The sequence below is a fragment of the Eptatretus burgeri genome, chromosome 16, assembly GCF_056783735.1.
Source record: "Eptatretus burgeri isolate ZD-2024b chromosome 16, Ebu_testis_v1, whole genome shotgun sequence".
Taxonomy (NCBI): Eukaryota; Metazoa; Chordata; class Myxini; order Myxiniformes; family Myxinidae; genus Eptatretus; species Eptatretus burgeri.
In genome coordinates this window covers 50,608,745-50,632,744 of record NC_140976.1, presented here as the reverse complement: position 1 = coordinate 50,632,744, position 24,000 = coordinate 50,608,745, and the positions used below count along the sequence as shown (strand labels likewise).

At 39.3% G+C, this 24,000-nt stretch overlaps 1 protein-coding gene across 1 annotated transcript in view; it reads left to right on the top strand.

The window, feature by feature from the left end:
* The window catches only part of LOC147011050 (sodium- and chloride-dependent GABA transporter ine-like), a 152,452-nt gene that overhangs the window by 67,600 nt on the left and 60,852 nt on the right, over window positions 1–24,000 (top strand). Inside the window, exon 5 of the mRNA XM_085860622.1 lies at window positions 19,016–19,148. Within this exon, the coding sequence (XP_085716748.1) occupies window positions 19,016–19,148 (133 nt within the window). The remainder of the gene's footprint in view (window positions 1–19,015; window positions 19,149–24,000) is intronic.

Sequence of the window (24,000 nt, the reverse complement as noted above, 5' to 3'; positions counted from 1 at the left end):
ACTTAACTTTTGTTTGTTGTTGTTGTTGTTGTTGGTGTGTGTGTGTGTGTGTGTGTGTGTGTGTGTGTGTGTGTGTGTGTGTGTGTGTGTGTGTGTGTGTGTGTGTGTGTGTGTGTGTGTGTGTGTGTGTGTGTGTGTGTGTGTGTGTGTGTGTGTGTGTGTGTGTGTGATAATATAACAGGGAGCTTATTCAACCCTAACCCTCACATTCAAAATCTGAACCCCAAAGCAAACCCGGCCTAACCCTCACATTCAAAAATCTCAACCCCAATGCAAACCTCACGCAACACAATGTCTTTTTAAAAATACGTTTTTCAACAATATATATTTTTTATGTTTTTTTTCTCTTCATCCAATTCTGTCTTTTAAAGCTTTCAGGTTTGATGAAGTTGAAAGGAGAAGTAAGAACCTTCCTGCATCTTCTTCTCAGAACTAACAATGTATATATATATATATATATATATATATATATATATATATATATATATATATATATATATATATATATATATATTTTTCTCTTCTTCCAATTCTGTCTTTTAAGGCTTTCAGGTTTGTTAAAGTAGAAAGGGGGAGTAAGAACTTTCCTGCACTTTCTTCCCAGAACTTTTTGATATTGCTCTGATCAAGCACCATCCAACAAAGAACTACATCGATAGGTTGAGATCCCCAAGAGTCTTGGTAAAAACCACATTTCAAGTCTCCAAGGTATAACCACATTCCTGTTGAGTTTCCAAGATACGTATCACATTGTGAGTTATCAAGCCAAAACCCACATTTCATGTCTCCAAAAATAAAAGCATCTATCCAAAACTCCATGGTAGAACCACAATTTCCAGAAATATTGTAGCTTTCAGTGATAGATCTCACATCGTATAACTGTGGATCATCAAGGAACCACATTTTTCCAATTTTTTTTATGGGTTTCAGTGATAGATCTCACATAGTATAACTGTGGATCATCAAGGAAAACTCTATTTTTCAAAATGTCTGAAATTTGTGAGTCTCCAAGGTAGGTTCCATATTTAGCACCATCTTGGCAGAACCCTCTTCCCGAGTCTCCAAGGTAGTTATTTAAACCATCAAGGCAGAACTCATTTACTGATTTTTTTCAAAATTTGTGAGTCTTCAAGGTAAAACTTGTATTCTGGCTCATCAAGGTATAACTTGATCAGTGGGTATTTTATTGATAACTCGCAATGAGTACTATTGCTGTAAACTCTTTTTCAGGATTTTGCGGGTCTCCTAGGTGTAACTCTTTGGTTGGGTTATCAAGGACGAACTTGTTCTGTGGGTCTTGGTCACTCATAAGGTCTTCAACCAAACTGACAATTTTGCCCCAAGTTGTGGCAAAAGCAGTATTTTCATTTTGTATTTCAGATACAATTTCCTGTGAGAGAAAATAATCATGTATTAATTAAGTGAATTAATTATTAAATGATTATATGCTTTAATCAAACTCTGTAAATAGGAAAATAAAATCTTACCTCAATAGATAAGAGGTTTGAATCCAGTTCATCAACTTTACAGTTTAGTTCCATACAAGTAGTAGAACTCCAAATCATCCCACTCAAGCCCAGCCCAGCACTCCATTGTCAGTAAAAGTAAAAAATGTTTAAAATGGAGTCTGGGTTTGAAGCTTTCATAGAGAAAGACTGGTTGCTATGGTTTCCTTTTTCAAAATGGAGAATTCTTTGAAAATTCACTGGGCAAGCCCAGGCAAGCCTTCATTGGGAATTTTTTATAAACATAACATTCTATAATTTTCTAGTGAATTCTTTGTGAGTCAGAGATTAACTGGAAATGATTTGAGTAGGCGAGGCTTACGAAAAGTGGGCATGGCTTATAAAAATACCTCGTGAAAAGTGGGTGGGGCTTTAAAAAGTGGGCGGGGCTTAGGGGAAGTGGGCGTGACCTATGAAAACTGGGCGTGGCTTATGCAAAAAAGAATCTGAGTGTCAGGAGATGGTCAAATAAGAGCATTAAGAGAAGTTTATCATTTTATCTCTGCTGAACTAAGATATTTAGACCAATAACTAAGTTCTAAAATAATATTTGTGAACATAATCGATGGTGATGAATGTAATAGGAAAATTAATTTATTTCCTCAAATAGAACATGATCAAATATTCGTTGGCTCACTCTTTGAGTGGAGTAAGAGTCCGAGGGGGAGAGAAAATCATTTTCCTCTTTTGACCCGATGGGCCTTAAGCAAGAAAGCTTCCCCTATTAATTTGTATGAGGTTTTTTTGAGCACTGAGACAGTCTCAATTTAACATGATCTTGTATGGTAGAAAATCATACTTCTCTTTTTGTCCTGAAAGCTTCCCCTATTAATTTGTATGAGGTTTTTTTGAGCACTGAGACAGTCTCAATTTAACATGATCTTGTATGGTGGAAAATCATACTTCTCTTTTTGTCCTGATGGGTCTCGAGTCAGAGCGTTCTCCCTATACATTTGTATGGGAGGAATAAGCCTCCTGTTTAGGGGTTTTCAGGGATCAATTCAAAGTTTTCCCCATTCATTTGCATGGGTGCCTCCGAAATCTCATGAATCTACTACTTACATCTCATTAACAAAAACAATTTATACATCCCCAAAACCCATATCAGATTTCTTGACACATACAAGTTTATGGGAGATTCATTATTTCAGTTAGCATCAAATATTAAAAACTTCCCGAGTCTTAAATAATATTTCTCAAATCAAGAAGAGATTGATCTCCTATCACAAAAGGGAATATATCCGTATGACTATATGGATTCATTTGAAAGGTTCAAAGAAACACAACTTCCTTCAAGGGAGAGTTTCTAGGGTAAGTTGAATAATACTCATATTTCTGATGAAGATTGTACACAAGCTAAAAAGGTTTGGGATAAGTTTAATATAAAGAATCTTGGGAAATATCATGATTTATATCTTAAAACTGATGTACTGTTATTAAGTGATGTGATTGAAACTTTTAGAACAGTCTGTCATAATAAAAATTCTTATGGATTAGACCCCACTCACTACGACACAGCCCCGGGTTTGGCTTGGAGTGCAATGTTGAAAATGACAAAACAAAATTTGGAATTAATCAGTGATATAGATATACTTTTAATGATGGAGAAGGCTAAAGGAGGAGGAATATTGAAATGAGAGCGAGAGATGAACCTTCAGAGTTTAGGCTTTATTCCATTTGATTGGAGCCGCTTCTGTGGGCACACCAGGAAATACAGGTTCAGCTAGGAGTACATAAGCAGAAACGTATACATGTGCAGTTAACCATTGCAGACTAAATCCGCGTAAGCACGGAGTTCGATATAATCTCCATTCTCACCAGTCAATGAGCACCTTCAGTTAACGAGCATCAAGTGGACAGCCGATGTCAATAGCAATGCCCCGGGGACAATCCACTCGTGCCGCAGAGACCTCCCTTATACGCGAGACGCACAACATGTGATCCCGCGTCATGTCCCTCGATTCACGTTAATTCACCACATTCTCCCCACCTTTAAAATGTAACTAGGGGCCCATCTTACACACCATGATTGCTTTAGCACTATAGGAGTATACATTTCAAGCAACGCGGACTAGTAGATCTACAGGAGCATACATGCCAAGCAGTGATTATTTTGAGTTGTAGGAGCATGGAAATGAGCATCGATATATGATATAATGGGCATATAGGAGCATGAGCAGCGAGAATGCCGATAATCTCCTTCACAGATTGAGTCGTCGAGGGGCCTTATTCGTCGACCTCTCCGGGAGTAAACGGCAGTTTCACTTGAGGGAGACTCCGATCCTCTTGGTGAGCCTCGACTTGTGCCGGGGATGACTCCTCGATCGCTTTCCTCGGGGGAACGCGGCAGCCCTGCCGCCTGGCGGAGTTCCTGGGGGGAAATGTCAGAAGGAGGAGTGCCAGGAGGTGGTGTACCGGCGGGAGGAGTACCTGAGGGAGCCAGATGGCGAACCGACACAGTGGTCTCCCTGCCATCCGGGAGCCTGACATGAGCATACTCTGGATTAGTGTCAATGAGTTCGACCCCCTCCACCAGCGGTTCATACTTGCTTTGTCGTACCGGGCGTTTCATGAACACTGTACCGGGGTGGGTCAGCCAGTTGGGCACCGTTTGACTGTCAACATAACGTCGTTGGTGAGTAAACATACGTTCGTGAGGAGTGGCATTTGTGGACGTGCAGAGCAAAGAGCGTATGGAATTCATTGCGTCAGGAAGAGCAAACTCCCATCGCTCGGGGCCCAGTCCTCTCGATTTCAGCGCCAGAGTTATGGCTTTCCAAATTACTCCATTATACCGTTCCACCTGCCCGTTTCCCTGTGGGTTGTAACCTGTCGTTCGACTAGTTGCTATGCCGTGCTCTAATAGGAATTGTTTTAGCCCGGCCGACATGAAACACGGCCCTCTGTCTGAATGTATGTACGAAGGTCTCCCAAACATAGCGAAGAGGTCAGAGAGACATTTTACGACAGTGCCCGAGGTCATATCCGAGCACGGAAACGCGAAAGGGAACCTTGAATATTCATCAACAACGGTGAATATGTATCTGTTGTCTGTTTCGGTTTGTAGCCCTTTGAAGTCGATGTTTAGTCTCTCGAAGGGGGAAGTAGCCCTGATCAGTCTGCCAGATGCCGCGCCAAAGAATCTGGGTTTTAGTTCAGCACAAACAGGGCATGAAGCATTCATTTGTTTAATATCTTCAACAGAATAGGGAAGATTTTGTCTGCAGATTTAAATGTGCCATCCTGGTTACCCCTGGGTGGCACAGAGACACATATGGAGGTCTTGCAAAGCCTGACTGATTGTTGCCGAACTGTAGACCCGGGAGAAGGTATCTGCAGCAGGGCTTTTCCTTCCCGGGCCGGTAAACAATGTCGTACCTGTAGCAGGCCAGGTCTATCCGCCATCTCATAATTTTTTCATTCTTAATTTTCCCGTTATTTTTCCCATCAAACATGAAAGCCACGGATCGTTGGTCCGTAACGAGCGTGAAGTGGTTTCCCAGTAAATAATGTCTCCATTTACGCAGCGCTTCGACGATGGCGTACGCCTCCTTCTCTATTGCCGAGTGTCTCTGCTCGCTTCTAGACAGAATGCTCGAGAAGAAGCGACCGGCCGCCCAGACTGATTAAGTGTTGCAGCTATGGCGTGATTTGAAGCGTCGGTCTCCACCACGAAGGGCACCGAGCTGTCGATCGATAAAACCACAGACTTACTGGATATCATCCTTGAGATCGTGGAAAGCTTTCACGACAGCGGCATCTGGTGGAAAGTTTTTGCAATGCACTAGGGGATGTATTTTCTCGGAGTATTGCGAAATCCATCTTGCATAGTAAGCGAACATCCCGATCACCCGGCGCATTGTTTGCAAGTCCTGAGGTGGTGGAAGCGCACGGAGCGGGCGCACCGCTCAGGATCAGGCTTATTGTGCCGTCGGCTATCGTGTAGCCGAGGAAGGTCAATTGACCTTGCCGAGAATACGCATTTCTCGTAGTTGAGAGTCAGATTATATTTTCCAGCAATGCTCAAGAATCTGTCCAGATTCCTATCATGTTCCTCTGATCCCTACCGCACACTGTGACATTATCCACGTAAACAAAAGTGTCTTCGAGGTTTTCATCTGAGATGATGTCGTCCATAACCCGTTGGAAGCAAGCTACTCCATTCGTGACACCGAATGGTATCCTTCTGAACTGGTAGAGGCGCCGCCCTGCCTGGAATGCAGTGTAATGGTTTGTCTTCCTCTCGGATGGGAATTTGATGATAGGCGCTTCGCAAGTCGATGGTACTGAATACCTTATAATTGGCCACGCGTTCACCATCTCATCTATGCGCGGCAGGGGGTAGGCGTCGAGTTGGGTGAAGCGATTGACCGTTTGGGAACAATCGACAACCATCCGTCTCTTATGGCTCTGACTGCTGCTTACTAACACCTGTGCGCGCCCTGTCGAACCGCTCGGTTCTATAATTCCCTCCTCCAGTAATCGCTGGTTTCTGAAGTGATGAAATTCATGTCAGCAGTGGTATATCGCCGCGATTTGATCGCTATCGGTTTGCAGACCGGCGACAAGTTAGCGAACAGCTGGGGACGTCACCTCCGGGGTGGTCAGCGCATTTAAAATTAGACGAGGCTTGCTTCCTCCAAAGGGTATTTCGACGCTCGTGTGCTGCTTGAGGACATTATGACCCAGAATTACGTCTGCGCACAAATCACGAAGCACCAGCACATTTACATCCCGACCCGTGTACGCTTTTACGCCCAACTCAACATTGCAGTACCTCGTACGCGGGATTGTAGTGAGGTGGCGGCCATGCATACCGTATTGTCAGTCGGGTGGATTACCCATTTCCTGCCCTTCACTAGCGAGCTGTTGACGAAACTTTCAGAGCTACCGGTATCAATCAGTGCCTCAGCCATATGCCCGCACCCGTCGCACGTTGATGATAGCCTTGGATAGATGTCCCGGGGAGGCTGCAGTCAATTTATTTTGCGAGTAGAGAGCCGCAGAAGTGGGTTTATTCCTCCTTAGAGTAGATTTACATACCCTGGCATAATGCCCTTTCTTGTCGCAATTCATGCATGTGGCATCTCTGGCGGGACATTTTTGACGAGGATGCCTTTTGTACCCACAAAAGAAGCATTTACCGACCGGAGCAGTTGCTGAGGAGTTTGACGAGGTCTGGGTATCCGGCTCCTCGGGTGTTTCTCCATCCCTCATGTCTGGCTGTGTCTGTGCCAGTGGGGTTCCTTGGGTTCCCATCGTAGCAGCGTTCATGAGCAGCATCGGTGTCCCAAATGACTCAGATTGCTGCTGAGCCGCATCCATCGCTCGAGCCTGATCGACTACCTTGTCAAGAGTGGGTTGCGCTTTCTCTAGTAAGCGTTGCCGTATGTGGGCTGATCTGAGTCCTTGGATGAATGCCTCCCGTGTGGCTTCCTTTCGGTGTTCCTCGGCGCCACCGCCCGGAAGCTGCAGTCTTTTCCCAGCTGATTCAGAGCTTGCAGGAACTGATCGATTGTCTCCCCGGCTGCTTGCTTCTGCGTGTGTTGAGAAGATGTCGTATGTATACCTCGTTCTTGGGCTTCACGTAGAGCGCCTGCAGCACGTCAATCGCTGCTTCGTAAGTGTCGCACCCCGAGAAGAGCCTGTACACGCCGGGTGAGACATGATTCACGAGAGCGGCAAATTTGTCAGCTCCCTCCGCGATGATGGTCAGATAGTGTGAGAAGGAGCAGAACCAATGTGACCATTTCATTTCTGCGTCAGTCGTGTTTGGGTCTGCGTCGAACCTCTCTGGTTTGTAGATCTTGTCCATCTTTGGTTGAGAGAGCCGAGAAAATCAAATGGAATAAATTGAAATGAGAGCGAGAGATGAACCTTCAGAGTTTAGGCTTTATTCCATTTGATTGGAGCCGCTTCTGTGGGCACACCAGGAAATACAGGTTCAGCTAGGAGTACATAAGCAGAAACGTATACATGTGCAGTTAACCATTGCAGACTAAATCCGCGTAAGCACGGAGTTCGATATAATCTCCATTCTCACCAGTCAATGAGCACCTTCAGTTAACGAGCATCAAGTGGACAGCCGATGTCAATAGCAATGCCCCGGGGACAATCCACTCGTGCCGCAGAGAGACCTCCCCTTATACGCGAGACGCACAACATGTGATCCCGCGTCATGTCCCTCGATTCACGTTAATTCACCACAAATATCTCAAGTATGTTTCAAGATATATGCAAAAGCAAATAACAAATATCTTCCTGATTGTAATAAGAATGATGACAACTCTTACCTGATGTGTTATGATGCAAACAATTTGTATGGGTGGGCCATGTCTCAATCTTTACCTTATGGTAAATTAGAGTGGGTGGAAGAAAAGGATTATGAAAAGGTTTTGAAGAATATTGTTATTTCTTCTCAAGAGGAATTGAATGAGGAAGAAGAAGGTTATTATTTTGAAGTTGATTTGAGGTACCCGAGCGATCTTCATAATAAGCATAAAGACCTACCCTATGCCTGCGATAAAGAAAGTCCAAGACAAGAATGGTTACGTGAATATCAACAGTCGTTTAATATAAAAGGTAAATCTTCAGAAAAACTACTTACTACTTTAAATGATAAAGAAATTTATGTTTTACATTAAAGGAACTTGAGACAATATTTATCTGCTGGGTTGAGAGTGAGGAAAATTCATTTTATTTTGAAATTTAAACAAAGTCCATGGTTAAAGAACTATATTGATTTTAATACACAAAGTAGAAAAAACGCAGAAACAGATTTTGAGAAGGACTTTTATAAATTAATGAATAATGCATTATTTGGAAAGACTATGGAAAATGTTAGGAATCGAGAATACATAAGACTTGCTACATCTTGGAAACAGCCTTCAAAGTTAATTAACAAACCAAGTTTTGAACGGGTGGAGGTATTTTCAGAGAACTTTAGTGCTATTCATTTGAAAAAAGAGAGTTTTGAAATGGATAAACCTATTTATATAGGGACATCAATTCTTGATTTGTCAAAGTTGTTTATGTATGACTATTACTATAATAATTTAAAATTAAAGTATAAGGATAATGTGTCATTGTTATATATGGATACAGATAGTTTTATATCAGAAATAAAGACTGGAGATGTATATGAGGATCCATCCATCCATCCATTGGGACCATACTCTGTGCAGAGCGTCGGTGCTGCCGAAGCAGTTTCCTTGGCTATTGGGCACAATCCTGGATGGGTCGCCACTCTGACGCAGGATACTCGAATGACTCGATCATCCCCAGCAAGCTGGTACTCATTTTGCCGACCTCGGAAGGATGGCAGGCTGAGTCAACCCCCTGGTGGGGTAATTCAGCGAGGCTTGAACTCAGGACCCTTGGATCCCAAGCCGCCACCCTAACCACTGAGCCAACACCAGGCTTATATGAGGATATGATTGATAATATTGATATAAATGATACAAGTAATTATAAACCTGGTGATGTGTTGTTTTCATCAAATAACGAAAAGGTTATTGGTAACTTTAAAGATGAATTGGGTGGGAACTTTATGAGTGAATTTATAAGATTGAGATCAAAGGCTTATGCTTTTACATATACAGTCATGCATCACTTAATGATGGGCTTACATTCTGAGAAACGCGTCGTTAAGCGACGTCGTCGTTGGGAGAACATCATTTTTTTTTCGTTTTCGTTTTCGAACATCGTACTTATACAAACCTCGACACCTAGGCTATATGGTGTAGCCTATTGCTCCTCGGATACAAACCTGTACAGCATGTTACTGTACTGAATACTGTCGGCAATTGTAACACACATCCAAGAGAGATGGAAGACACGTTAGATTTACCATTGTGCTGTTCATGACGGTCATCGTTGTTGTTAGCAGCAGCTTACAATCTCCTCTCGCATCAATTATAGAAAGGTGAACAAATAGCATTTGGATTTTATAAATACGTAATCATCGCATCGATGTTATAATATACAAATGAAGAAATGAGCACCTGTCAATTGTGATATATATTTTAGGAACAATGTGATTGTTTTGACAACATAAAAAGCTTCACTAAAAATAAATTGGTGTTTTAATTTTGACTAACAACAATGATTTATTCGTGGAATTCTTCAATTTAAAGGTAATTTACTTGCGAGAAGGTAAACGTGAAAATATTGGTTCAGTTTGTAAGCCGATTTCCTTGAATCCCGATTTAGCATACCCTGTTTTTTTCGCGATGACATTTTATGGACCTCAATGATCGCATTATAACAGGGCCACACTGTCGTTGTTTATTATCATTATGAGGTATTATGTACTGTACAGTGTCCATAATTGTAAGTGCTATTTTTATACGACTGGCAGCACTACATCGGCTTCATCACTCGGCGATAGGAATTTTTCAGCTACATTTTTATTTCATTTTTTTTTTTTCCAGAAGTGGCAGATCTGTCGTATATGCAATCCGTCGTTGCCCAGAACGTCGTTAAGCGGTGCATGACTGTATTGACAATAATATTGAAAGGTGTAAAATGAAGTGAAAGGGAATAAAGAAAAAAATAAGAAATGAAACAATAAACTTTGAACATTATGACAACTGTTTAATCTTAAAGAAAGAAGAGTAGAGAAAAATGAATAAAATAAGAAGTTATAAGCATCAATTATATACAGAAGAAATAAATAAGAAAGCATGAGGAGCTTTTTGATGATAAATATATATTTTAGAGAATGGAATTAATAGTCTCCCTTGTGGTTTTAAGTACTACCATCTTTTACTGTCTTTACTAAAAGACTACTTCCGTCTTTTACTGATTTATAAATGATAGAACCAAGCAATAACCAAACCAAAGAGTGGAGATGTAATCAACCTTGGTACTTAAATGGAAAACATAAAGAATGTGAGAAATGGCAAATAAGTCTTATTGAAGAAATAACCGGGGTAAAAGTAGATAAAAAAAATAAGCCGATAAATTTAATTACAAAGTAATTAGAGGATGTCAAGATAAAAATAAATATCCTTGAATGGACTGAAAACATTGAAGGTTATCAATTAAACAATGGAAAAACAATTTACTATAATCTCAAAATGATATGTGGCTCAGGGGGTGGTCAAACATGAGCATGAAGAGAAGTTTATCATTTTATCTATGCTCAACAAAGATATTTAGACCAAGAACTAAGTTCCAAAATAATATTTTTAACAGACTCGATGGTGATGAATGGAATAGGAAAATTAATTTATTACCTCAAATAGAACATGATCAAATATTCGTTGAATCACTCTTTGAATGGAGTAAGAAATGGGGCAGAGATCAATCACTTCTTTTGAACCCATGGAATAAGAGTCAGAGGGGGAGAGAAAATTATTCTTCTCTTTTGACCAAATAAGCCTTGGGCAAGAAAGCTTCTCCTATTAATTTGTATGAGGTTTTTTGAGCCCTGAGACAGTCTCAATTTAACATGAGCTTGTATGGCAGAAAATCAATCTCCTCCTTTTGTCCTGATGGGTCTCGAGTCAGAGTTCTCCCTATACATTTGTATGGGGGGTGGGGGGGAGGAGTAAGCCTCCTGTTTTGGGGTTTTCGGGGTTCAATTAATAGTTTTCCCCATTCATTTGCATGGATGTCTCAGAAACACCATTAATCTACTACATATATATATATATACATATATATATATATATATATATATATATATATATATATATATATATATGTATATATATGTATATATATATATATATATATATATATATATATATATATATATATATATATATATATATATATATATATATATATATATATATATATATATATATATATATATATATATATATATATATATATATATCTATATATATATATATATGTATATATATATATATATATATATATATATATATACATATATATATATATACATATATATATATGTATATATATATATATATATATACATATATATATATATATATATATATATACATATATATATATATATATATATATATATATATATATATATATATATATATATATATATATATAACGGGCATAGTGGCGTACGCCTGAAATCCGGCTAATCGGAAGCTTGGGTTGGAGGATCTCTTGGGGACGGGAGCTCTGCACTGGGCGGCGCTATGAGTACCAGTATACTGGGCCGGTGTATACCCCAGTTAAAATAGGTGTATCATATCCCTGTGTCGTAAGAGGCGACCAGGGTTGCGTCAGGAAGGGCATCCAGTGTAAAACGTGCCAAATCACTATGCGGATCATATGGATGATCCGCTGTGGCGACCCCTAACGGGAGCAGCCGATAGAAGAAGAAGAAGAAGAAGATATATATATATATATATATATATATATATATATATATATATATATATATATATATATATATATATATACACACATACATCTGTGTGAAATGTGGTGGTACCATCTCTGACTTATTTCTAGTTGTTATTGGAGTTCGTCAGGGTGTGTACTGGCCCCCACACTTTTCAGCACTTGTATGGACTGGATTATTGGGAGGATGTCAGAGAGATCAAGCTGTGGTGCATCGTTTGGGAATGTCAAGGTCTCAGACCTTGATTTCGCAGATGATGCAGTCATCTTTGCGGAGGCTTTAGATATCCTTTTGGGGGCCCTCGGTGTGCTGAATGAGGAGTCAGAGCCGCTGGGATTACAGGTTTCCTGGGTAAAAACTAAGATTCAGGCTTTCAATGACATCTTGGATGCTGCTGTCCTGTCTGTGTCTGTTTGTGGTGAGGATGTTCAGGTCGTGGAGAGATTCACTGACCTTGGCAGTGATATTCATGTCTCTGCTGGCTGTGAGTCAGAGGTCGATAGACGTCTGGGTCTGGTCTGGGGAGTCATGGATTCACTGGATCATGGGGTGTGGCGCTGCTGGTACCTGTGCAGGAGGACGAAAGTCCGAGTCCTCAGGTCCTTGGTGCTTCCAGTCTTGCTCTATGGATGCAAGAATTGGACTCTGACCAAGGATCTGAGATGGAGACTTAATTCCTTTGGTACCATGTCTCTTCGGAGTATCCTTGTCTATCGCTGGTCCAACGAGCGGTTGCTGAGAGAGACTCAGATGAGATTTGTTAGCTGCATAATCTGTGAGCATCAGCTGCGGCTGTATGGACATGTGGCTCATTTTCCTGATGCTGATCCTGCTCCCCAGCTTCTCTCAGTGAGGGAGTCTCATGAGTGGAGGAGGCCAATAGGCCAACCACATGCCTCGTGGTTACAGCAGGTTAACCGGCATCTCAAGGAGATGGGGATGGGCTTGGCATCTGCCTGGGGAATGGCCAGACGGAGGCCCCTGGAGTACCAGTGGAAAGTGAGCCCAACGACGTGCTGCTCTGGCAAATGCTCCCATACCTGACCCTAGCTCAGGAAAATATATTTTTCAGAAATATAGCAGTAAGGACCAAGATAGACTGTCTCCTCGAGTCCTACTCGAGAATTCTCCATTGAATGGAGTAGGCAGGTAGAAAATAATAATGCCGGAAGGAACCCCGTCTGACCCGATATGGAACTCATTCTATAGTAAGCTGGTTGCGAAAAGGACTGGAGATTAATGGCGACTAGCGCATTGGGTCATTCCTTCGAATAAGTTGTTAAATCATTTTTTCTACCATATCCAGGTGCTGCCCTTTCTGCATTTGTACAGAGGATTTGTTCCATGCAGATGTTGACTTTACAAGGCTTGTGCCATTATTTCAATGGCTGAACCACATGGCAAAAAAGATGCAAATTACTTTCTCACTAAGATTGTGTAGTTTCGTGTGGAAAGATCAAGTAAACTCGTTATTATCTTGCCAAAACGAAGTTTTTGCAAGATATGTGAGTCAGCTTGTATGATTTTTATTTTATTTTATTTTTTTATTTGTCTGTAATCACGTATCGATCACTCTGCAGAGCACAGTTATCATTGTAAATTTTTGTAACTTCGCATATCAGAGGCCTATAGAGGTCCCTTTCAGCACATAAAATTTTCAAGGTCAAGATCAAAGGTCAAGGTCACTTTGTCGCAAATCAGGGAGTCGACGAAACCCTTATTTTTTGAGTAATTTTGATTGGATCGTCTTCAAACTCCATGGGAATATAGTTCATGGTCTGGCACTCAGCTGATTAATTTTTGGTGGCGATCGGCCTTTACCTTCATGGTTAGCGCTGGAGGTCGAAATTTTTTGACCCCAAGGTCAAATTTTGAAATCTTAGGTACAATATCGTGTAATACCTCAAATTGAACAGCTTAATGAGTGCTTTCTGGATATGTCAAACTTGAGACATTATGACGTCATTTGGTGACGTTATGAGGCAAACGCATATTTTTCATCGTTACTCTGTAGAACGATTCTCATCAGAATTTCTCGTAGGCAGATATTTCTCAAGGAGTTCTTCCTGGTGGAGAGCAGCTCTGTTCATCTCAGTATGACCTGAAAGAAGTTACACGTGGTCACCTTTTGGCAAGATATGGGTCACCCTGCGTGTGACATTAGTTGTTGTTTTTTGTTCTTGGTAGCCACAGCAAAAATGGTGGGTTATTTATCGAGGTAGGAGAAATTGAAAGAAAAGCCTATTGGGATGTTCAATGTTATGCGTTTTTTCAATGCCTGAATAACAGCACGACTGTAACTTGAATTTTGTTTAAACAAAAGGGAAACGAGTGTTGATGACTTTAAGAAGTCTTGGTGTAATGAGGGGATTTGCAAAGTGCATGAGAACAATTTATTGATATCACTGTAGTTTTTTGATTGATTTGGAATTTATTAATGAGTTTTGAGTATTTATTGTTTACATTGTATTGTTGTACGTATAAATGTACTGCTAGGAAATAGTGTCTTTTCACTGATTGGCATATATATTGGCATATATATATATATATATATATATATATATATATATATATATATATATATATATATATATATATATATATATATATATATATATATATATATCTTCTGCTTTCGGCTGCTCCCGTTCGGGGTCGCCACAGCGGATCATCCGTATGATCCGCATATTGATTTGGCACAGGTTTTACGCTGGATGCCCTTCCTGACGCAACCCTGGTCGCCTCTTACGACACAGGGATATGGTACACCTATTTTAACTGGGGTACACACCGGCACAGTACACTGGTACTCATTCGCCGACCTCGGAAGGATGACAGGCTGAGTCAACCCCCTGCTGTATTAATTCAGTGGCCCAACGGGGCTTGAACTCAGGACCTTTTGGATCCCAAGCGCTGCCCAAACCACTGCGCCAACACCAGGATATATATATATATATATATATATATATATATATATATATATATATATATATATATATATATATATATATATATATATATATATATATATATATATATATATGTATATATATATATATATATATATATATATATATATATATATATATTTATTGTTTTATAATAAGAATATGCAAAAGTCTCTCTCCTCTTCTCTCTCTCCCCTCTCTCTCTCTCCCCCTTCTCTCTCTCTCCCCCTCTCTCTCGAATATATCTCTCCCCTCACTCTCTCCCCTTCTCTCTCCCCTCTCTCTCTCCTCCCTCTCTCCTCCCCCTCTCCTCCCCCTCTCTCTCTCTCCCCTCACTCTCTCCCCTTCTCTCTCTCTCTCCCCTCTCTCTCTCTCTCTCTCTCTCCCCTTCTCTCTCTCTCTCTCTCTCTCTCTCTCTCTCTCTCTCTCTCTCTCTCTCTCTCTCTCTCTCTCTCTCTCTCTCTCTCTCTCTCTCTCTCTCTCTCTCTCTCTCTCTCTCTCTCTCTTCCTCTCTTCCTCTCTTCCTCTCTCTCTTCCTCTCTTCCTCTCTTCCTCTCTTTCCTCTCTTCCTCTCTTCCTCTCTCTCTCTCTCTCTCTCTCTCTCTCTCTCTCTCTCTCTCTCTCTCTCTCTCTCTCTCTCTCTCTCTCTCTCTCTCTCTCTCTCTCTCTCTCTCTCTCTCTCTCTCTCTCTCTCTCTCTCTCTCTCTCTCTCTATCTATCTCTCTATCTATCTATCTATCTATCTATCTATCTATCTATCTGTCTGTCTGTCTATCTATCTATCTATCTATCTATCTATCAATCTTTCTCTCTCTATCTATCTATCTTTCTCTGGATATATAGATATATATATATATATATATATATATATATATATATATATATATATATATATATATATATATATATATTGTAGAGAGAGATAGATGTAGTAAACCTGCCATCACTCGTTTGTTCTGTTGTGGTGGGCATGTGATAACACTGGACCAATCATGTTCGGTGATGTACCTCGGGCTGCATAACTTATACATCGTGGCCTCGGCTTCACTTTTTAACCCCACTCATTTTTGCTGAATTCACTCGTGATAGCGAGCTAAAACGTATCGCATTCCAGAGTCATGTATATCAAGTCCAATATTGTTGAGTTTTGTGGACCGTTGACGCTTCATCTTGGAGGAGATAAACTCTTCGCTCCATTATAGTTTAGACTAAGGCAATACAATATCCTTTCAAATGGATTTGTGGAAACTATTGGGGTAAGCACAATTCTCCCGCATACAAAGATGGAGTCCGGAAACTGCTTGATGCATGTCAAAAATAAATGGGCTGTTGCATTTCCTTGAAATTACATTTTTTTAAACTCGCATTTAGATTTCTTTCCCGAAAACCTTGGTGTGATGAGTGACGAGTGGGTGGAACGCTTCCATAAATACATTCAGGCAATGTAAAATCGCTACCAAGGTTTCTGGAACGAAAGTATGCTGGCAGACTACTGCTGGATGTTGTATCATGATAATCTGGACAAAGTTTACAAAAGAAAATCATACTCACAACATAATAAAGTTTTTATACATTTCTTTTTTTCATAAGTGTATTAGTTTAACCATGTGTATGGTGTGTATAATGTTGATTGGAATTGCACTGAAAAATGAATAAAGTTAGAATGTTTACTCGCCTAATGAGTAACTTGATGCTGGTTGTTATTATTCATCCAGTCAAATTTAAACGGTGAAAGTTTATAAATTTAAAAAGCTAGACTTACAAGTCGGTAAAGTCGACGTTTCGAAAGAATCCACTCACCTTGTTCATGGCAGATGTTCAAGTGAAGTTCTTGACTGGATGTATCCAGGTGTTAAACTCGCCTTGTTCATAGCATTCTCAAGCTTATTATTTACCTTAACATCTGCCATGACCAAGGTGAGTGGAGTATCTTTACCAAATAATAAGTCCAACTTTTTTCGATTATAAACTTTTTTCTCGCCTAATGTGTGATTATTGCCTAAATTGTGCAGAAATTAATGCCTGTCATATTTTAATAATTTAATGTGCTCGAAAAAAAACCCAAAACAGATTTGGAATCTGTGTACAAAACTGGTTTCAAAAAATATGTTAACATCTTTGATGAGAGAAAAAAGTTCTATTTTGTCGACCAGTGTTATTAGTATAGAGTGCATACCATAAAGGTTATCCAACAGGAATAATTGCAGACTTGTGATAATCCCCAACCCCGTTCTTGATAACACTCCATCCTTCATGATAGCGCAGATTAAAGCTTTGGCTTCGATCACACCTTTTCCCCTGCTATGCAGCAGCAATACTTTTTGGTATAACCTGGAGGCTTCTGAAGCAATGGAAGTTTCTGAAAATGTGTCAAAACTCCTGATATTGGGAAGTTCAACAAAAACTGGGTTGGTTGTCGACAAGTACAGCACCAATTACATTATTGATATTGGCAAAAATATTCACTACAACCAACTCAGTGTCGTGCATTACATTTTTTGTTTTTTTGCACCTTCTCCACCAGTTAAATTTTAAAGGCCCCAATTATTCTCTCCCCATGGGATTGGCCAATTTTTTTTGGAAAACAGCCAGCCAGTCCTGATATTTACCTGGATATGATTTTGGCAGGAATTTGCACAGGAAACCAGGAATTACTCAAATACTCTTCGATAAAAGACACTTTCGGATTTTAACATTCAGTCGCTAATGCTACCAGATGTGACACCAAGGTTAATGTCCATTTGACGGACATTGCATTTCATAATGCTGGTGAGGCACCGATCTGGCAATTTTATACTAAGGCTAAGAATCAAATCTAGGCTGGAGAGCTCAATAAAAAGTACACCAACTTGTCGGACTACCACCCTACTCACGAGCTTTAAATAAATAATTAATGCACTTGTATTGTCACGGGGGTGGCCGGCCCAGGTTAACCCACCAACCCAAATTGTGGTGATGGCCAGCTAACACCGCCAGTCCCCAGGACGTCTGAGTGGTAGCTTATTAATAGGAGGTGGACACGTTGATCCTCAGAGATTTTCACATGTGCTCGAATGACATGGGGTGCAATGGTGGAGGGCGGAGGAGTATGGGGAATGAAACGGATGCACAGGGGGTTTATCCTCAAACACCAAGACAGATACACGAATACAGTTTCTTCAAAATGAACACATTTAATGAAAATAAAACACGTATTTACAAAGGACGATAATTCATTAAGGTAATGATAATAATATGAAATAAATAATTCCTTCAGTCGAGGCACCTCTTACACGGACTCAAATACAGATGAAAGGAACACAAAATATAAAGAAGATCCTTCCTTTCAACTATTTCTGTACTTCGCTTGGCCCAGAGGTGGTCCTTCAGAAACTTAGAATCGAGACGTTTCCACCAGCACGTGCACGCACGCACCAGACGTTTCCACGCACGCAAAATGGTGCCTCTCTCATAGCAGGACAAACGTACACCTGGCAATTCGCGAGTGGCACTCAACACGAAGGCTCAGAGCACCAGTGTGCAGCTGCTTATGACATACACAAGACTCGGGGTCCATTTCTCACTACTCAACCAAGAGCCAAACGCCAGCGAAGCGTCTTGCTTTGTGCATGCGCTCACCCTGAACTCTCCTCCTCCTCCTTCTCTTACGTGTGCTCTCTCCCTCTCTCCTCTCAAAATGTTCTGATCACGGCTCTCCAAAAATGTGCAAGCCTTGAACTTCCACCTCTGATTCTCTTCCAAATCAACTCTGCCTCATGTGTTCCTCACACTGAGCTCGTGTGTGCACCCTGCTGATCTCTAATCCTATACAGTAGGAAGCCTCCCACAATAGGCAACAACCTTACTCTCGATCACCCCTTTCTCCTCTGCCTCCGGGGAATGGCCTGCTCGCATGAAACCCAGGAATGCGGGAGTTCTGTCTACTTTGCACGCCTGCTTGTTCCTCATGGTTTTCGTTGTAAAGACATCAGAAAAAATCACAGAGGGTTGATTACACACTGGCGAAGTTTATTCTTAATCCTTAGATAATCAACGTGACACCACCCCCTTGTGTGGTGACACGTAACACTTAAACTCACAGGTACACTACTTAGTTACATTGAAATGCCTCCTACACGTCCACGGACAATGCAACTCTACACAATGCTATTTTCCCAATTAAGTTCTTCCATCTACCCCCACAACCATAACAGTATACTTTCCTTCCTGTTTATCAGTCAGGTGGTGTTGCGTCGGTCACCAGGAATCTCACAGCCCATGGGGATCTGCTGGGATTTGTTTGGCCTGCTTGTACTCACTTGGTTTCTTGTTTATATCTGCCTTTTCCGTGGAATTCAATTCACTGGCAAGGTGATTGAGAACGAAACTTCTTGACAAATTGTTTGAAATTTTATTTTTTGATTTACGTCTTGATTTTCATCAAATGCATTTTGCTCATCCCACATATCTGGGAATTTAAGGTGTGATTGAACAGTTGCATTGTTGTTCTTTACACTTGCAGCTTATGCAGTTAACATTGCTTTTACTTGTGCCTCCCCCACCCACCCTCTTATGCAGTCTCTCCATTAATGACTGTTCTTGCAGCTTTGAAAGATATTTAATATATGATTTAAGGCTTGCAGTGGAGCAGACTAACTCACTCACTCTGGGGTATATGAAAAATAATGATTATTGAGTTAAGGGTTTAACTTTTTATTGAATTTTCATTTTCAGCAAAGATTTGCTCCTAAATATACAGATAAAATGCAAGCAATTTTTTTATTTTAAACATAGATATCCTTCTAAATGTCCCATTTAAAACACAAACAATTTTTTTATTATAATGAGATACACAGTATTATTAATTACCATACCTAAAAAAAGTATTTTTTTCCTGAATAAAATGGCGATTAAAAACATAGTTTTATTTGTTCAAAAGATTTTCAAAAAATCTTCCTTAAAAAAACACACAATCAGAAATAAAATAAATATTGGAAAAATACCCTTACCTGCTAAGACTACTCATTGTGACATTTGTAATGAAAATGTGAAAAACTCTTATTGGAAGAAAAATACATTAAACAAGCAGTGATAGACTGGTACTTACGAAATCGTCAACTTGACCTCTGACCTTTTCTCATAAAAGCTGTCTCCAGAGAAGGTAGCGACGCAAACCAGAAGTTTCTACGATGATTCTGTACAAAACCATCAAAAATCGAATGTTTGACCTCACTGTGACCTTGACTTTTGACCGATTTTGACCAAAATCTAAACAGCGCAAGCCAGCACCCTCCTAAATCACGTGATGTAATTTGACATTGGTAGTTTCTTCCGTTCTCGAGTTATCTGTACCAAACCATCAAAAATAGAATGTTTGACCTCACTGTGACCTTGACCTTTAACCGATTTTTGACTAAAATCTAATCAGCGCTAGCCATCACCCTCCTGAATCAAGTGGTGTAATTTGACATTGGTAGCTTCTTCCTTTCTTGAGTTATCATGCCAACAAACACACAAACACACAAACAAGCAGTCATAGACTGGTATTTACGAAATCATCAACTTGACCTCTGACCTTGTCTAATAAAAGCTGCCTCTAGAGAAGGTAGCGATACAAACCAGAAGTTTCTGCGATGATTCTGTACCAAACCTCTCATAAAACATCCGATTTTTACCAGAATTTCGACAACCGAGTGTTAAGCATACTTAACCATTACCAAAATTGAAGACATGATTGAAATTGACTTTAAAACGAGCGCGTAATGCCGTGTGTTACAATCCCCCTCATAAGCATAATCTTCAGTTCAGCCTCAGAGACGACACCCGACATAAACCTCATAAAACATCCGATTTTTACCAGAATTTCGACAACCGAGTATTAAGCATACTTAGCCATTAACAAAAGTGAAAACAGGATTGAAATTCACTTTAAAACGAGCGAGTAATGCCGTGTGTTACAATTCCCTTCATGAGCATAATCTTCAGTTAAGCCTCAGACACGACACCCGACATAAATCTCATAAAACATACGATTTTTACCAGAATTTCAACAACCGAGTGTTAAGCATACTTAACCGTTACCAAAAGTGAAAACAGAATTGCGATCTGACTTAAAACGAACTCGTAACGTCGACCGAAGCAAAAATCTCCATTTCTCCATGCAATTATTTAATATTATTTTATTAAAGTCACAAAACCGCAATATTCGGCCATCCACCTTTAATGGGATAACCTTTAATGGGATAAAAAAATGACTTTTAAACACCATCTTTATCGAAAACACCATCAGCGTGCACACGCAAAACGTTTACGTGACTCAACGCCGTGTCTGCTCGGGCATGCTGCACCACGTGATGAGCCGTGATGCGGCGAGTGAAATATTTTTTTATACAATCTTAAAACGTCACCAAAACATCCGATTTTTACCAGAATTTCGACAACCGAGTGTTAAGCATCCTAAGCGATCGCAAAAACCGAAGGCAAATTTAAAATCGAAGTTAAAACAAACTCGTAACTTCGACCGAAGCAAAAATACTCCATTTCTCCGTATTAATTTATGGAATTATGTTTGACCTCACTGTGACCTTGACCTTTGACCGAATTTGACCAAAATCTAACCAGCGCTAGCCAACACCCTCCTGAATCAAGTGGTGTAATTTGACATTGGTAGGTTCTTCTGTTCTCGAGTTATCGTGCCTACAAACAAACACACACACACAAAAAAACAAACACACAAACAAACAAACAAACAAACACACACACACAAACAAACAAACAAACAAACAAACACACACAAACAAACAAACACACAAACAGAGGATGGAAGTCATTGATATACTTACGAAATCTAAAGATTTCGTAAGTAACAAATGCAAACAACAACAAATCATCGTGATTATCAAGGGTTTGAAGTTGAATGTCATGAGAATGCTTTCATGGTAATATTAGAACATTACTTTATAAATATAAATCATTAGAAACAAAATCATGTGCATGAGGAATTGTTAACACTAATCCCTTTATTGGGAAGGAATTCTACAAGGATTTAAATGATATAATACCCTTAAATTTTAGCTTATAACTAAAGTTATGGAAGGGATGGAAGTTAAAAAGGGATGGAAGATGTACAAATAAAAGAAAAAATATTAGAACAAATCCTCATTCTCTCTCAACATTAATATATTTTCATAGTTGTACAGTGGCCTATATTGACAATTAGGTAATTCTGAATGGTAATCACAAACTAAATAGGAGGAAGTTATTTTAAGATGTATAAACTTGTTTTAATGGATTTACACATAAAATCCAATCTCTCATCCACTTCTTGTTTATAATTAGACCTATACTAAAATAAACAAGAGTGAGAATTGCTTTGCAATACATGCCCCCTACCGATGTGAAATTTTATAAGTTCAAAAATTGAATAACTGAAAAATTGATGAAACTCCCTGAAACGTGACCATATTCTGTAACTTGTCATAAAAATTCGGCCTGTGGGCCCTGATCAGTTCCGATTTCATCGATATTGGATATATTCATCAACATTTATTGTTTTTATGCTGTCCCCAATGAAAATCATACTCAATAGGACTCATTATCTTTCTGCCTGGGCAAAAATTCAGAAGAAAAAAAACGCTGTGATAAGGTGTAGACATTGCTCCATTGTAGCATTATACCATACAAAAAGCAAAAACTACAAATATTCTTGGAGTTTTAGGACTTTGATGATTAATTGGTCCTGATGAACTTCATACTCATTAAGACTCATTATCTTTCCTCCTGGACAAAAATTCGGAAAAAAACGCTTAGGAAAGCTGTAGATATTGTTTCATAGAACCATTATACCAAACCAGAAGCAAAAACTATGAATCGTCTACGAGTTTCAGGACTTTGAAGATTAATTTATGAGACTAATTAACAAAGTCAATTGGTGACATATCTGAAATTTTATTGAGCGAGCTTCTGCGGCTTCTCCCCAAGTATCATCCCTCCAAGTTTCAAGTCATTCTGACTACAGGTTGCAGAATAATGATCGAAAGATGGATTGTGGACAAACGGACGGACGGATGGATTGACGGACGGATCGACAGACATGGACCCCTATTTTATAAGTTACTTCCTTTGCAACTGACTAAAAAAGTGATGTACCAAGTTTCAGTTGAACATGTTAAAGGGTGTGGGAAAAAATTCGGGAAAAAACCCCCACAGGTGGGATGGACGGTCAGACGGAGAGCAAACAAATATTCCCCTTGGCTGAAACGAGTAGGGGAGTAATGAAAGATAAAAGTGGTCATCGATATTAAAAATAAATTTACTACATCATGCGGTAGGGTGCGTAACTCCATCAGGCTGAACAGTTTCAGTATACCTTCAGTAATGAAAGTAATAAATGCTTTCTTTGTTCTTTTCTTACCACTTGTATCCTCCACACAATAATCCTGAAAGGGTTTCACATAAAAAATAAACTAAACATAAAATAATTAGTATTTCCACTGAAATTAAAAGGTATTCCAAAATTTGAAAACATGAATAATTTATCTCGTTGTTTTTGACTTATCAGATGATAAAGTTTGTGTTAAATAGAGATAAATATAACAAATTATAAAATACATTGACCTCCTACATTCAAGATTAACTATTTCACAAAAATACAATTGAAATATAAAAAAAAGAAACATTCATTTGTAAAAGATGTCTGAACTTCTTTCATACAAAATTAAAATTATCAGAACATTCAAAATATCATATTAATAATAAATCTTAGTGATTGATATGCCATGGAAAGCAACTGTTGGATTAAATTTTTTTTTAGTAAAACAATGAAGCACCAATTTTTAATAAATGCTGATTTCAAATCAATACTCAAAAAGGTGAAATCACATTTTAATATTTGTCAGAAACATAAACCTTGTGGATTGTGCTCTTCCATAAAATAATCAGTTGGAGATGAATTTAATAAATTTGCATTATACAGAGGAGATTATGCACATAAAGAATTTGGTACAAGATGAGAAAAATGTTATTTATATAACTACTATATGAAAACTACAAACAAATTATTTTGACAGAACAAGATTGTGAGGACTTTGAGAGAGAGACGGTAATGTCATATCTGCAGTAATAAAACAATATGGATTCACCAAAAGTTAGAGACCATTGGCAAATAATGGGAAAGTATGAGGTCAAAGGACCTGTGCATAATAATTTTAATTGAAACAAGTGT